At 42.1% G+C, this 16,158-nt stretch overlaps 1 protein-coding gene across 1 annotated transcript; it reads left to right on the top strand.

Moving 5' to 3' along the window:
- Positions 1 to 327: 327 nt before the first annotated feature.
- LOC142666637 (transcription factor CP2-like protein 1) lies at positions 328 to 14,467 on the top strand. Its single transcript, XM_075846774.1, has 15 exons — positions 328 to 467; positions 2,069 to 2,211; positions 3,769 to 3,845; positions 4,297 to 4,402; positions 5,071 to 5,177; positions 5,308 to 5,460; positions 5,677 to 5,787; positions 6,105 to 6,199; positions 6,393 to 6,447; positions 7,088 to 7,181; positions 7,956 to 8,046; positions 9,659 to 9,741; positions 12,105 to 12,250; positions 13,329 to 13,380; positions 14,123 to 14,467. The coding sequence occupies exons 1-15, from the start codon at positions 385 to 387 to the stop codon at positions 14,158 to 14,160; spliced, it is 1,434 nt and encodes a 477-aa protein (XP_075702889.1). The 5' UTR covers positions 328 to 384; the 3' UTR covers positions 14,161 to 14,467.
- Positions 14,468 to 16,158: the final 1,691 nt, after the last annotated feature.

Genomic DNA, 16,158 nt, shown 5'->3' with positions numbered 1-16,158 from the left:
TTGGCTGCTGTGCATTGCCCTTATCAGTCTATGTGGAGTGTGCCGGCATTGTCTGATAATACAATGTATATTGGTGTTGTGAGTTTTCTTTCCCTGTGCGCTCTTGCGTACATATAAACAGTAACCACTGTGTGATGTCTCTATGTTTGTATATATATATACACGTACACACACTCTCTCTGAACACAGGGCTGGATCATCACAACCAGCCAATGGCGACCAGAGAAAATTAGATTACAGGTGAAGTGCAGCCAATGACCCATCCTCTCATGTCATCCTTCTGCTTTATAAGAGCAGGTTCATGTCAACGTTTTTGTCTTTTCACGTCTTGGAATACCTAACCCAAAGTTCATTGTATTAATCATTTAGACATAAGGATTCACCATGCTATTCTGGCACAGCCAACCAGAGCATTACTGGCCCACACCGGCTGAACATTACCAAAGCCCAACTAATGCGATCTATAGGTAAGTAACTGCAAGGTATATGTGGGGGATGATCCTGGTATTGTTGGATTGTTTTTTGCATTTATAGGTAATGATATTTATTATTTAATGTCATAGTGTATAGCTTAAACTTACCCTTAAAGGGAACCTGTCATTTTGAAAATGCAGACTGATTGGCAGGCAGCATGTTAAAGAGCAGATTGATATATAGTATTATGGGAAAAGATTTAGTATAAGTTGCATTTTTTTCATCTATATTTTTGCTCATTTTGAGTTTAGGAGTCCAGTGGGCGGTCTCGCTCAATGATTGATAGTCTTCCCTGTGAGTGTGCATAGAGAAATAACGGTCGATCACGGAGTAGGACCGCCCAGTGGACTACTAAGCCCAGAATGAGCAGATGATAAGATCAGTAACTAATAAGTTGCACGGAATCTTTTCTTACAAAACTATATATATCAATCTGCTCAACTCCTCCTGCTCTATAACATGTTGCCCGCAGATCGGACTGCATTTTTAACATGTTAGGTTCACTTTAAAGGTTTTTCTCAGGATAGACGTTGGTGGCATATCTCAATGAATGCCCAGTGCCACTTTATCTCCTGTCGCCTTCACTCTGCTTTCAGGCAGCATGGTTGGTTCATTATAGACCATGTCCAACAGAGTGGCTGCCCTAAAAAAGCAGACAGAAGGTGAAGCCGCTTCGTTCTAGGAATTGGCAGGGGTCACAGAGGTTGAACCCCGCTGATCAGACATTGGTGGCATATACAAGCGATATGCCACCAGAGTCTATTTTGAGTGTCTCTACAAGAGTTAATGTGAGAAAGATTAAATAGTCGCCTCAGAATGTGTTATGATAGCCTGTGTCTGCTGTGCCATACCCAGAATGCACTTTGCTGGCAGGTTTGCAGGACCGCAGCGGGGAATATGATTTCCTTGCTGTGGTCTTATCATCAGATCACTTTCACTCGTAATGCGAATCAATGCAATTATAATAGATGTATATAAGGGGACGCAGCATATTCTAGAGAACTTGTGGTTATAGATATTACGATCAGTGAATATATAGAAGTATATTCTTATCTGTCATATATAAATTGTGTAACAGCTATGGCCACCTTTACAATAGGAAGGTCAAATGATGCGAGACATATGACATGCAGAATGGGTAAATCTCAGCAACTAAGCACATGGCAGAACGTATTAAGCAGGTATGAGTGGCAAATGCCAACCACTTGCCATGTCGTGCGGCCTCTCTTTAAAAGAAGAGGTTCTTCAGCAGCTGCAGAGCGTATTTTACAGTTACAGTATAACAGATACCTCATATGCTGCACAACTTCTTGCAAAGGATGAGGGAGTTTCATATCAATCGTGGACAAGAAGTTCTGCAGCTGCTGAGGTGTTTAAGGAATAATGTACCCTCTACTACAAATTACAATGAATTTAAGAAGGCATCTTATGTATTTATGTAGTCAGGGAACTCCTCAGTGATTTCTAACCTTATAATTTATGGGGGGGGGGGGGCATTATCCGTCTTATAATATAAAAGGGATCTGCCGTGATCTTGATTGACTTTCATCCTATGTTACGTTACATTTTATTCTGTCTTGTTGCATGTTTACAGAGAGACCATGCCACTGCCTTTTCTGAAACAAGAGGACCAACCAATAACCACGCCACTGTGCCCGGCTTTCCAATGTGTGCTTTGTGCGCCAAGCTCGGCAGCTGTGAAGTTACACGAGGAGACACTCACCTACCTCAACCAAGGTAATGTGAGCTAAGAAAAACTTTTTAATGCTACATTTATATTAGTCTCATAACTTGATAACAGAAGAGCCCATATCGGGAATTACAAAAGTGACATCCTTAAGGAATGGCATAAGACTGGCCAGGTAACATTAACCCATGGGTTCACTCTTGTACAACATATTCTAATATCACTGTAATATTCTTCTCTGTTGCTGCTGTTGATGTAGAACCGAATGGTGGCTTGATAAGGGGTGTATATACATCACTTGTATTAATATACTGTCTGGTATTCTGATACAAGCGTGAACCCAGGACTGGTTTTATACAATTAGGACATTGGGCAACAAGCAAAGTAGGGTGCCCGTGCGCCATCTTTAGAGAGTTTTTATACTTATAAATATACTAAACAGATACATATGCAGTTTTTACCCAAATGTTTATACCCAAATACTGCCTTACTATGCCAAATAATACTTACATACAATGCCCTCAAAATACAGCCATTCCATACCTAAATAATTCCGCCATATAATACCTAAACAGTATCTAAATAATACTACTACCCTTTAAGCTCTTCTCTACCCTACTACTGACTGTAGAATAGTTTTCTGCCTTGCACTCAGGCTGATCCTGGGGGTTACATCCTCAGTGGACCCTCATGTCCTAGGCAGTTGCCCAGTTTGCCACTCCTGAAAACCAGCTCTGTGTGAACCTAGTTTTGATGTGAATAATAATATTATTACACAGCCTAGATACCGAAAACCTATGGCTCTGATAAAGAACTAAAACCGCCTGCACTGATGCTCGTAAGGCATGATGGTACTTATGGTTCCACATTACATAGATGATATAGACAGGACAGGTACATCTGTCATCACTGAGATTTATGGAAGTGACAGCTTGTCTTATAGTCCAGACAGCCTCCTGCTAGAACCAGTTACTTAGAAAACCAGTAACACAACAAATGAAAGCTGAACAATTACAGACGCATTAGTTATTACATGGATATGTGTATATAATAAGCTTGAGGCACTCTGAGGAACTACAAGAAAAGCCATATAATATATGACAAGTAGCACATACGTCACTTGTAAAGTAAATGGAAGGGGTTAGCAATGACAACTAGGGTTGTCAGACCCTCCCATTAGTGAAACAAATATTATTTACATATGGCAAATTTATTCCCCAATTCTATACTACAATTTGAGCAGTTCAAGTAATGATCTAGAACTGAAGTATAACAAGGGCCAGACCTGTCATTGACACATTGCAGTACTGTTATCTTACCAGCAGGGGGACACTAAAGCATTCACTATTGCTCTTGCGATTGCTTCTAATATGTTGTGCGCTCTGCATTCATTGGATTTCATAAATAATAAATCATAAAATAAGGTATTATGTTAACAGATGCAACATCTATGTTTTTACTAAATTAATGATGGTTCGGATTATAAAAATGGCTTGCAGGGCGCAGAATGTATTTTTTGCCACTACTTGCATTTTTATCAAGACAAGTTCCATACCTTTCCCATTCTATAGGAAGTCTTATTTTTGCTGTATACTGATTGGTTGTAGGTCAGTCCTATGAGATCCGCATGTTAAGCAATTGGAAGGGAGCCAGTGACATACCTGAAAGTCGGCGGTTACTAAAGGTTGGTGCATGTATCTTATTTTACAGTTTGTGTATACTCTGTTTTAGAAGGACAGTAACTTCATAAATACATTAAATAATTTATCTTGTACTGCCTATATTATAGCCCAGAGCTGCATTCACAATTCTGCAGGTTGTCACTGGAAACAGTCAACAAGCTTGGAATCAGATTCATTCTTGATTTCTGAAAGCCTGCAGAATGTGAATGCAGCTCTGGATTAGAATACCGTCTGGAACTCGGAAATAAAAGCTTTAGGTAGAATAATTCTTTATGTAAACGGCGATCAAAGGTGACATGTGCTTTATTTATAGACCTTGATGGAGAGCGGTGACATTACAGATGCATGTGGCATAAGACACCATGCCATCCTATTCTTGCTATACATAAAACAGCATATTATGTAACTGCCTGCCGATATGTAACCTTACATACCCTCTTATCTCCTCCGCAGACCGTAGTCCGAGTGGTTTTCCACGACAGGCGTCTGCAATATAGTGAAAGACAGCAATTGGAAAGCTGGCAGCTGAGTCACCCAGGGGACAGAATTGTGGATATAGGTACAAGTCCTCTTCCATCTGTAGGAGGGAGTTCATTTAGGATTGCCAGGAAATCATAGAATTTAGCAGGCTTCATATCCAGAATGACTGGAGCTTCCAGAGCAAGTTTGAGAATTAAAGACGTGATCAGATTGGTTGCAAATGGCATCGCATTTTCTCAAAACGCTTTTTTTGTGGGGTCGGGAAGGAACCCCGCCCCCCCCCTTGAGGAAATATTGGCAACAATTGCTCTGGGGGTTCTGATTTTTCGGAGGCCAGTTTCCAGTGGCTGTAATTCAGCCGTATTACGACCACAATTCCCAAAGTCCTCTCTGTAGGACCTATGATAATTGACATTCGGTTCAGTACAAGGGTTTGGCTATTGTGGTCGTAATAGGGATTCCAAAATGCAACTGCGTTACAATCTTATGAAACCAGCCTAATGGTTGGACTTCATGGATGTGCCTAAGAAACTGAGGCCTACAATATTTTTGGGAAAATCCAGCTGAAATGCTCTAGATCTTCAGACAGCCATCTGACGTAAAGGTGGGGGAACGACTGTATTTAAGATGTTACACATAGGATAAGAGAATGGTTGGTGATATATTACTGCTTCTCTTCTAGTACGTAATATGTTTTGATATAGTAAAGAAGGACATTTTTGGACTATCTCACATTCTTCATTCCAGATGTCCCCTTGTCTGTGGGAGTCATTGACCCTCTGGTAAATCCCAGTACCTTGAACATCATTGAATTCCTATGGGATCCCAGTAAAAGAACATCTGTCTTTATACAGGTGAGGAGATAGAAAGACTTTAGTGGACAGATCTTGATGTCTTTTACATGGTCAATGTAACACGAGGAGTCTCTTGGGACGCAGAAGTGATGGCTGAAGAGAATAAAATCGAATTCTCCTTCTGTTTCAGGTTCACTGTATCAGTACAGAATTCACACAAAGAAAGAATGGAGGAGAGAAGGGCGCTCCCTTCCGAATCCAGGTGGACACATACAAAGCAGACTCTCAAGGCACCTTCATAGAGAACCTGTATTCCTGTAGCTGCCAAGTCAAAGTGTTCAAGGTACCTAGACTGGACCTTCTAGAGCAGTGGTCTCCAGCTGTTGCAAAACTACAACTCCTACTCGAAGCGGTCAAGGCATGCTGGGAGTTGTAGTTTTGCAACGGGTCGAGAGCCCTGTTTGGAGACCACTGTTTTAGAATATTTCTCTACTTAGGCTTCTAGTACTTATTTTTGTCCATTACATTTTCTGTAACCATCTCTCATCTTTTCTCTCAGCCCAAAGGAGCAGACCGTAAGCAGAAAACCGATCGCGAGAAGGTGGAGAAGCGCTCAGCACTAGAACGTGAGAAGTACCAGCCGCCTTGTGAAACCACCATCCTTACTGAGGTAGCTTCACGTCCGAGTATATTCACTTTTGTGAGGTCATACTTTACGTAATTTTTATAAAACTTGGAGCGTTTTACGGATTTGCTGGCAATAATCACAGAATTACAAGAGTAGATCCAACAAGACAAGACTGTTTTAGGTACAGACTTTGCCTTGGACTTGCCGTAGTCATTCGGTTTAGAAAAGCCCTTTTACAATGTAGTAATTATCTATTATTCTAGGAAGCGGAGATTTTTTATTTGTAGATTTATTTCAAGGGAACTCTGGCTATAATGGTCTTGAATCATAAACTTCGCTTTATAAAAATTTACTTGTAGTGTATGCCTTGGCCAGAAATTGAAACGCACCGAAGCCCCACCAGCACACCTGGCCTCTGCTCGCCATGTAACTTCAAGGTGACCACCCCTGACAGGTAAACGATAATACTCCTATAACTAAAGCTATAGTTACATTGATGATCGAAAATCTTTGCAAGCTGCCCAGTGGGATGGGATGATGCCCTATGGGTTCCAATGCAACGTTTTACTGCGTCACTGCTCTTCACCTCCAGTCATCCCTATTATATCTCCTGAGAATTACAAGTCGATTCCTATTTTCTCCCACAGGATCTGTGCATCCCCTGTGTGTGCCTCAGATAGCTCTACAGAGTGTCCGGGAGAGGTGAGTCAGTCCGAACTCGCGTATGCAACTGAAACGTACAGATCTATACAGGTGTCAGCCCTATGGGTGATGTAGCATGCGGCTTGTTTTGGAGTTTGAAAGGGGTTATATGAGATTAGAAAAAAAGGGTCTTAGAGATAGTGTCACTTGATTGCAGCTCAGCCCAATTTAGGTGGAAAGGGGGTGAACTACAATACAAGAAACAGTCTATGGGACAGGAGTGGCGCTGTTTTCTAATCTCATACAACCACTTAAATTATATATACACACAACGCCTCAAAAAATCTGCCCATTGATTTCAATGGGAAAAAGGGTGCTTCGTTCCCACTGCCTTTTTTTTTAATGTAAAAAAACGCCTTGTTAAAAAGAAGTGCGTGTCATCTCTTGAGCCGTTTTTTCATTGACTCAATAGAAAAAGAGCTCCTAAAACGGCCGTAAAAAACGCAAGTTGCTAAAAAAAAAAGGCTGAAAATCAGGGGCTATATTCTCTTGAAAACAGCTCCGTATTTTACGGCCATTTTTGGTTTGCCGTGTGAACAACGCCTTACAGGGCAATGCCATCTATCTCCAATGTTTTAAGATGTATTATTTTTTCAATCACCAATACTTTTTCTTAATGCCAATCTCCTGGTTCCCACAGAGTCTCAGCCCATCTGCGTCCATCAGTGACACCCAGCAATGGCTTCTGCGAAATAGATTCTCTAATTACTGCCGAACATTTTCCAATTTCACAGGTAATAAGGGTGATAATTGGGGGCTCCCCAGGGTAATTTGTCTCTTACTTGATAACTTCATCATGTCCCTGCACTGGTTTTGCTGCAATTTCTAAGGCGGATTAGTGATTTCCTCATTATTTAGTCGTACATCTATGGCTATAGCTTATAATATATGCAAATCCCACAATTGCTATACAGTAATATACTATACCATAATACTAGGGCTCTGTTCACATGACACTGGTGATAAATGTATGCGTACCACCCCAACTGAGGCCATCAGGACACTCTTTTGGCCTCCGAAGTGTGGATGGGGCATTATGGATCTATCTACAGAGATACATAGTTCGTGTAGCTCCGAGTCCTTTCTATGGAGCTGTAGTCACTCTGTACTGGTGCATGGAGACTATATTTTCCTCTAGAAGCAATAGGACATCTGATGAAGTTTGCCACATTTTTTTTCATGCAAAAACCCAAACAGAAAAACAAACATACAACTCACAGGTTTAAACAGAGCTGAAATAAATTCATGTAAAGGAGGCCCAACTCTTATTTTGGGATTGGAAGCCTGTCGTAAGACCCAGCTCCCTCCCCCCCGCGACGGTTTCCACTAAACCCCCATAGGACCCGGTTTATGTGAACGCCTCAAGCTGGTAATTGGATCTGGTCATTCGATCCTTTGTGGTTGTACTTGATTGAACCTTTTAGAAAATGAGGATGCCCAAAACTCTGTATCTAGTGGTTTATTGGACTCTTTAGTATTAACTGTAGAAATCTTCCCTCCATCATCAGGGGCAGATCTCCTAAAGCTGAACCGCAGGGACCTTACTCAAATCTGTGGAGTGGCAGATGGGATCCGACTGTCTCATGCGCTGACAGCAAGGTCAGTACTATTAGCTCTGTCATAAATATCCTTAGCTCTGGATAAGAACTTTCAGAAGTGGAAGCGGTGGTTAAAGGGGGGTATTTAGGTAATAGGTGTATGTGATTTCAGGGCCGGTTTTAGGGGATGGGCAATCTGGACAAATAAAGGACGAGAACCCCCCCCCCCCCCAGATCAACCTAAAGGCAGGTTTATATCGGCAGATCTTCTACCCATCACGAGCGCCACCAGACAATATAACAAGTCGATCAGTGCTTGTTACCAGGCCCTTTTACACGGGCCAATTCTTTCTGTATGGGGACGAACGGTTGTTAATGTGAACGTTTGGGACCCATCGGCAGTACGCCCCCTTTACACAGGGAGATGTGCTGCCGACAATGATTTTTTTTTTAGCCAGCATAAATGTGATCAGCCGACGATGAGCGTTTTCTCATTTGCCGACTGATCCATGCCCTGTTTACAAGGGCTAATCATTTGAGACGTGTTCATAAGAACGCTCATTCGGCCGATTATTGGCATGCGTAAATGGGTCTTAAGGGTATGTTCACACGGGGCAGATATGCTGTGTTAAAGTATCTGACCTAAAACCCGCAGGGAATTACGGACGAAAAACAGCACTAAAAATTGTGTTGCAGATTTTCAGCTGGAATCGCCACTGTGGAAAACAGAGTGGGGGGGGGGGGGGGGAAATAAAAAAAAAAGGTCCATGCTTACCCCCCCGGACATTGCCATAGCGACGCGTCCCACAGTCCGGCCTCCTGTAATAATGCTGCAGCCAGTGATATTTGCAATGAAACATCATCCCAGAAGGCCGGGCTGCACTTAGAACAGAGAGACACATCGCTATGGCAATGCCCGGGGGTAAGCATAGACTTTTGGAATTCAATTTAAACAAAAAAATAAGGGATGTGTTATTGTAATGATTTGCATTTTTTGCATAAAAAACAAACAAACTACTTTTCCACCGCAAAAATCGCAACATTTGATATTTGTTGAGATTTTTACCTCCCATTGAATTCAATGGGGAAAACCCGCAACAGAAAAGCAACGATTCCGCAGCATAAATTGACAAACTGCACATTAAAAAACAAAAAACTTGCAGGTAAAATTTATCAACTGTTTCTAAGAAGATTTTTTGTGAAACATGTGGCTGAGATTTCAACAAATCACATCCACGCTACCGCAATACGCTGCAGATTTTCCGCAATGAAATTCACTGCAGAAAATCTGCAGCTCATGCGCCACGTGTGAACATACCCTAAATGTTCTAGTAGATTGCGACCAACAATAGAGAGCGGACTGTGCAGCTGATAAACGCATATTTCCGTCTCCTGCTCTATATGGCGGTATTATGTGGACACCGTTATGGGAGGATTATTTAGGCATTGTATGACCGTATTGTGTGGGCAATATATGGCAGTGTTAGGAGGGCACTATATGGTTGTAGTACTTAGATACTGTGTGTAGGTATTATTTTGGCATTGTATGGTGGTATTATTTTCTATATGTAACAGTGTAAAAATATATTGACCCTAGGGCTCGATTTTCTATTAAAATGTGCATGATTTGACATAGAGCATTTTATTTTTTTACCATGATACATTTCTTACAGGTCTGTACGTCCTCGTCTAACCTTGTACATTAGTACAGAGTCACTAGGCAAGAACCAAGACATCACAGATACATGTCAGACAGGTGAGTGCATCTCCACATAAAGTTTGCATAAGGACTAAGGCAGCGTTCACACCACGCTGGGTCATTGGACCTATGCCCTGTTAATAGCGACTCTTATATAACCAGAATAATCCCCCTCTATGTTGCTCTTCCAATGACCAATGTCACGCTCCCTGCGCTTCCACAATGTCTTTGTAACTGATTAAACCAGCAACAGATTATGATCTTGTAACCCAAATGCCAGGCAGGATTACTGCTCAACTTGGCAAATGGACAATTGGAAGGGATGGCGTTACTGGGCACTTCCACTCTTAGTGAATCTGAAAGAGGATTACACACAAGGTGAATTAGGACTTACATTTGACAAACGATTATGTCAATGACAGAAGTATATGCATAGCACCAAGGCCATGGTGAAAATTCAAGATTTAAGTTATCATATCCTTCTTTTTTGTCAGGACAATGTTTATTGCTCAAAATGGCTGCTACATTTAGACTGCCCTTCAGCAACATTCAGAGATAGGTTTCAAAGAACACTCTGGGCAAGAGTGATCTGCTACGTGGGTCTGAGGGGTGGAGCATGACACAGGACTTCTTTCTGAGGTGTTCATTGAATCTGTGTCATGCTCCGCCCCCCTCTGACCCACAACACTCAGTTTTGCCTGGAGTGATCCTTTAATGTGTAAGGCGTCACCTATCCTTCCTGGTTTTTGACAGAGTCACAGATATTCACATAGGGAGCATTGAGCTATGAATCAACTATTACCTTACACAGGGGCACTTCTTGTACGAGCTCCATGACTTTATGGATATCGGTTTCTTATCAAAAAGTGGAATGGATAGGGACAGATATAACAACAAGCATGTGCCACTGGCCTTATATTTAGCACTAGATAACAGCTCTGGCATTTATGGTGCGATTATATCCATCACTTATGCAGTCTGCTTTTCGATGGATGACTAATCCCTATAGCGCAGTGGTTCCCAAGGTGGGTTCAATTGACTGGTTTCCAGTAACAAATATCCAAGGTCCACCTTTTAGATCTATGCCAGTACCAGTGAATGTGCCAACACTCCCCACAGATTCTCACCCCCTGCTTCCTCCGCAGCAGCGACGTTACTATAGACAGTAGGTTAGGGTATCTTTTTGGGGTCCCTCACGGCTATAGGGAAATGGAGCATGCACATACATAGTCCCACTGAAGACCGCTCTCAATTAGGAATGGCTGCAGTGGAAGGAACTCTATTACACCAAAGCGATGAATGTGTCCATTATGCAAGTAAAATCAAAGAAACTACAGGGAATGTGTAAAGTAACGCCCTTGTGCCTAAGGCCTTAGACCAGAAAACAATGTGAGTCTTCAGTCAGTCATTGGAAATTGCTTCTGACAGGCGAGGAATATCAAAGCCACAAGAAAACAGGTTTTGATTTTTCTCTAGGTTTTCTGCTGTATCCTGGCGGTCATAGGTCTTAAGCTGGGGAAAGACGTAGCCTTTTGTTTTGCAGTGAGCGATAAATCACTGTCCATAGGAATGCATCAGGCTATGGCTATTTACCTCACTACAAAAAAAAAAAAAAAAAAAAGTATGTCTAGTCCGCGCCTTATAATCGCCAATAGTGATGTTAAATCAGCTTAAGGGTATGTTCTTACAGGTCGGATAAGCTGCGTTTAAGTGCACATAGCATTGCCGACCTAGAACCCGCAGAGAATCCCAGACTAAAAAAAAAAAAAACACACAAAATTGTGGTGTGGCTGGAATTGTTGCAGCACAAAACAGTTCTGAAAAAAGAAACCAAAAAACAAAACTCTGCCATAGCGATGTTTCCCCCTGTTCTCCATGCAGCCGGACGCCTGTAATGACGCTGCAGCGGTCACATGGGATGAAACGTCATTACAGGAGGCCAGCAGCACAGACAACAGCTGGGGAAACCACAAACAGCCGCTATGACATCACCAGGGGGTAAGTATAGACACTTTAATTTAAAAAGGAAGGAGCGTTTTGTTTTTTCAGATTTAGGTGGTGGAATCACAGCTTTTGTGCTGCAAAAATCGCTACATTGCTATTTGTTGCGGCTTATACCTTTCCATTAAATTCGATGGGGAAAAACTGCAATAAAAATGCAATGATTCTGCAGCATAAATTGGCATGAATAAAAAAAAACCCGCACCGCAGGTCAATTTCTGAACGGTTTCTTGGCAGGTTTTTCCGCAGTGTGTGGATGAGATTTGTTCAAATCTCATCCCGTTTGCCGCTACTGTAATCAGCCGTTGAGTTTCCACAATGAAATCAGTTGCAGAAAATCCGCCGCTAATTGCCCTGTGTGCACATACCCTAATAGTATATACTATGAAATAAACAGCAGCATTCCTCTTCTTTATCAGCGCTATATCAGGAGATTTACTTGGAAGACGTGACTGCGACTGAACTGACCAATAAACTGGCAGATTTATTCAGTGTCCCAGCAAACCACATCTTACGGATCTCCAGAACTGGCCCCCATGGGATCCATATCCTGCTGAGTGACATGGTAGGTGCGCATGACTCCACGTAATGGTGGAAGGAAGGTATCGGAGAGTCATAGTTTTTCTGAATCATCATCAGCTCAAACACTAGATTGGGACGTTTTATCTGTACATTTTAGATGACAAGATTAGATCTGAGCACTCATAGGCATTCCGGTATTTCACATTGATGGGCGATTCCTGGGAAACACCACTAATGTATGAGGATCCTATAACTGGGACCCCGACCGATCAGCAGAATGAAAGGGCTGGAGCACCGCAGCCCCTTCACTCTCAGTACCGTACACACAGTAACGTCCATACACATGTGGCTATGTCTGGTACTGCATCTCAGCAATATTCGCTTGAATGTGTGGAGCTGTACCACCTAAAACTCTGATAACTCAAACGCTTGCTGCCCCCCACACGAAGTTTCGTTATTACCCATCCGATCCAACTACACATACGGGGATTACTCGTTTTACTTTATATGGCCATGCTTCCCACACTGGTCACATGGCTGTTATAATAAAGGGTCTGGAGCTGTCCAAATATAGTATATAAGTGGTCATGTGACATGGTCACCGTACGCCGCTGTACAATGTAGGGGGCCAGGGGGTTATGTAGGGACTGAGAAGCAGCCGCAATATTTACATGAGGCCTATGCCAGCAGGGGGTCCCGGCCTTCATAAAAGGAAGCTATATGTGTTTAATAAAACTCTATTAGTAGGTCAGTTTATTTTTTTTAGAATTGTGGCCATTTTGAAGTCAAAAAGGTTAATCCCAGAAAACCCTTTTCAAAAAGGCAAATTCAAAATAAAATTACCGTTACTGAAATGGACAACAATGGAGGTCATAAATTGTCAATAAAGTCAGCTTTCACTTAGGGGTGTATTCGCACGTGCCGAACAGCACCAAAAGTATGCCGCTTGGCGAAACCGCACACATTTTACCAATTTTTGTCTGCAGTTTGTGTACTACATTCTTGAGGTGCCAATAAAAGTGATAAATATTACACTAAGATTTTCCAACATGGCGATACCCCAATATCCGGTTTTTTAGTGGCAGTACACAGATTGTAATCTGGTTTTATTCTCCCCACAGATGGTAAGAAATATGCCGGATGAATCCTGCTTCACTGCTACACTGCAAAAACGTGAGTCCATCTGTTTTAATGACTGGCAAATTCAACGCTAAGAAACTTGATATATATGACTTCTGAAACATCCATATCCCAGCTAGAAATCCCCTATATCTTATGCTCACCTGGAGAATTAACCAGCCCTACTGTGTACATGGCACCAGAGACTCAATCCACGTCATTAGATTATACATGGATGTCCTTATGTAATATGTAGATCTTCAGGATCCTTGTCCACAGCAGTCAACTGCAAGCTACTGTGCAACTACAACTCCCACCATACTTATGCCAAGTTAGCCGGCGATATGGTCTATATAGGTTCCTTAAAACAGCACCCCTGATAATTGGATTGTAAGAATCAGTTGTCTTTTGGCACTAATTTTGACACGGAAACCGCGTCTGAATCAGTGCCGAAAACATAAAAATATAAAAGATGGACTATAATGGGTTGCTATGGGCAACATTGACACGCTGTTTCCATGCGGCCCACTCTATCCAGCCCAGTGCTCCCTACACATACGCTAAGAAAAAATGCAAATGCAGATAAAACACATATATGACACTAAGTAAACAAGGAATATTGGGGATAGAGCGTTCTCTGGAGATATACCCCCCCCCCCCCTACACCTGGTTGTGCCAAATAAAACTATCAGGGGCAGCCAAGAGGGCAGGCCATGTATTTGCACTACTCTCTCCAATGTTCGGGATGTGAGTGTATTCGTATTCAGCGATGGATTTTTTTTACCCTCTTTTCTAGTGCAAAATCCAGATGGCTACCACTGTATCCTCCGGTAACGTGTGGAAAAACATCAACACTTCTGTACTAACACAACGAGGGGAGATCAGCCACTTCAGACACTGCCAGTCCAATCAGCGGAGGAAGAGGTGGCCGATATTGAGGGGCAACAACGATAAGGAAACAAACGCGAGCCAGTACGTTGTATAACCCGCCTAAAATACTGCACTTCTACATCGGACTAAAAAACATGGAGGCCCATAGAAACATTAGCACTGGTGCTAACAGATGGACGACACTGCCAAACAAGCTCTTTTGACAAGAGACATAAAAAGCACAGCCCTGCGATGCCGCATAACAGGAAGGAGTCCGGAGATTTTTTTGATACTTGTGTATATAGAGATTTCTAATAAAAATTTCTTATAAATTTTAACAAAGCTTATTTAACTGCATCTACAAAATAAACTGGTATGAATGTAGAAGGAGCCGCCCTGACGTGTGAGATCAGACATGTTAATTATACATTCTCATATACCCGGTTTGGGAATTCTGAGTTAATATAGGGGGGTACCCTGTTCTGGATCCTCAGCTCTTGGACAGGGTGTAGAGCATCTGTTGCTTTAGAGAACCTGTCCTGTATTACACAGACAACCCATTGATGTCAATGAGCACTGTGTAATGCTTAAGGTTTCCTGTGGTGGCGCTGCAGGGAAATAGAACACTTAAGGCCCTATTACACAGGCCTATGATCGGGAAAACGAGCGTATATATGAATGCTTGTTCGCGATCATTGCCCTGTGTGATCAGTGAAACGATCAGCTGATGAACGATCAAAATGCTTGTTTAATCGGCTGATCTGCTGCCGACAACTATGATTTTTAATTCTGCATAAAAGACCAGATCACTCTGTATAATCAGGGAAATATGCTGCAGACATCAAAAAAATATACAGAGACGAGCGATCGTAGTAACGATCGCTCGTCCCTAAAACATAAATCATTGCTTCGTGTGAAAGGAGCAACGAGCGGCGATCAACAAGTAGTCTTGTTGATCGGCGCTCGTTTACACGGCCCATGTCGGGCTGTGTAATAGTACCCTTACTGGCAGACTTCCCCACATATCACAGGTGCTCTATGGAGGTCCCAGCAGGGGGGGGGGGGGGGGGACACTGATCAGCTTATTGTCAAGGGTCCCTTTTAAAAAGTAGGTATTATCCAAAGCAGAGAACCTCTTTATAGGTTTGCTTTGCCATCATTATAGATAAACCATTTAGCATTTAGTACTTCCTTGTAATACATTGGGGACTTCCATTATGAGCTAATATACTAATCCCTGAATATTCTTTAATTAGCTGAATCACTCCCGCTACGATCTAGCAGACAAACCATAGACCACTTCTTATTGCTAACTATTGAAGACTAGATACAGATTCTGCTAAAATATGTCAGATAATTGCTATAATGCATAAGCGGATATACTAACCTATGTACCCCCCAAAACCTGTAGTTGAGTGGTTACACCATTAACCTGGGTAAATGCTCATGACCGATTAGTTATGGGTTAGGCTGAGTGTGCGGTTTTTATTTTAGTAGATAAACTCGCATCTCTCTCAATGGGAATTTTCACCAAAACAAAAAAATCATGTTAAAAGTGGGTTCACACTGCGTTTTATAATACTCCAGTATGCAAATAAAAACTAAATTAGCCCACACCCACAATCTAAGGAATTTTGATGGTGGGCCGCAAACAGCGCTCCGCACCACCCACAAATAAACTTTGCAAAACAAGCAGACCACAGAGTACGGACTAACTCTGCAGCCATTATACATAATTAGGACATGCCAATGGGATAAAGACAATTCTACATTGTTAGAATATACATAATTTTAGGAATATACCAGCTGTTTGTGATATTCTACAAATGTGTCAATGTTATTGTGGTTTTTATGGCGTTCCATCTATCAAAAACTAATTCTAGTAGGGTTAAGGGCAGCTTGCAGTGATGCCATAGCACTAGGTCATGGTCATAACTCTGCAGCGGAGCTCTTGATGCGGAG

Source organism: Rhinoderma darwinii, chromosome 13 (genome assembly GCF_050947455.1).
Source record: "Rhinoderma darwinii isolate aRhiDar2 chromosome 13, aRhiDar2.hap1, whole genome shotgun sequence".
Lineage (NCBI taxonomy): Eukaryota > Metazoa > Chordata > Amphibia > Anura > Rhinodermatidae > Rhinoderma > Rhinoderma darwinii.
Note: the sequence above shows the minus strand (reverse complement) of the source record. Positions and strands in the feature narration are given on the sequence as shown.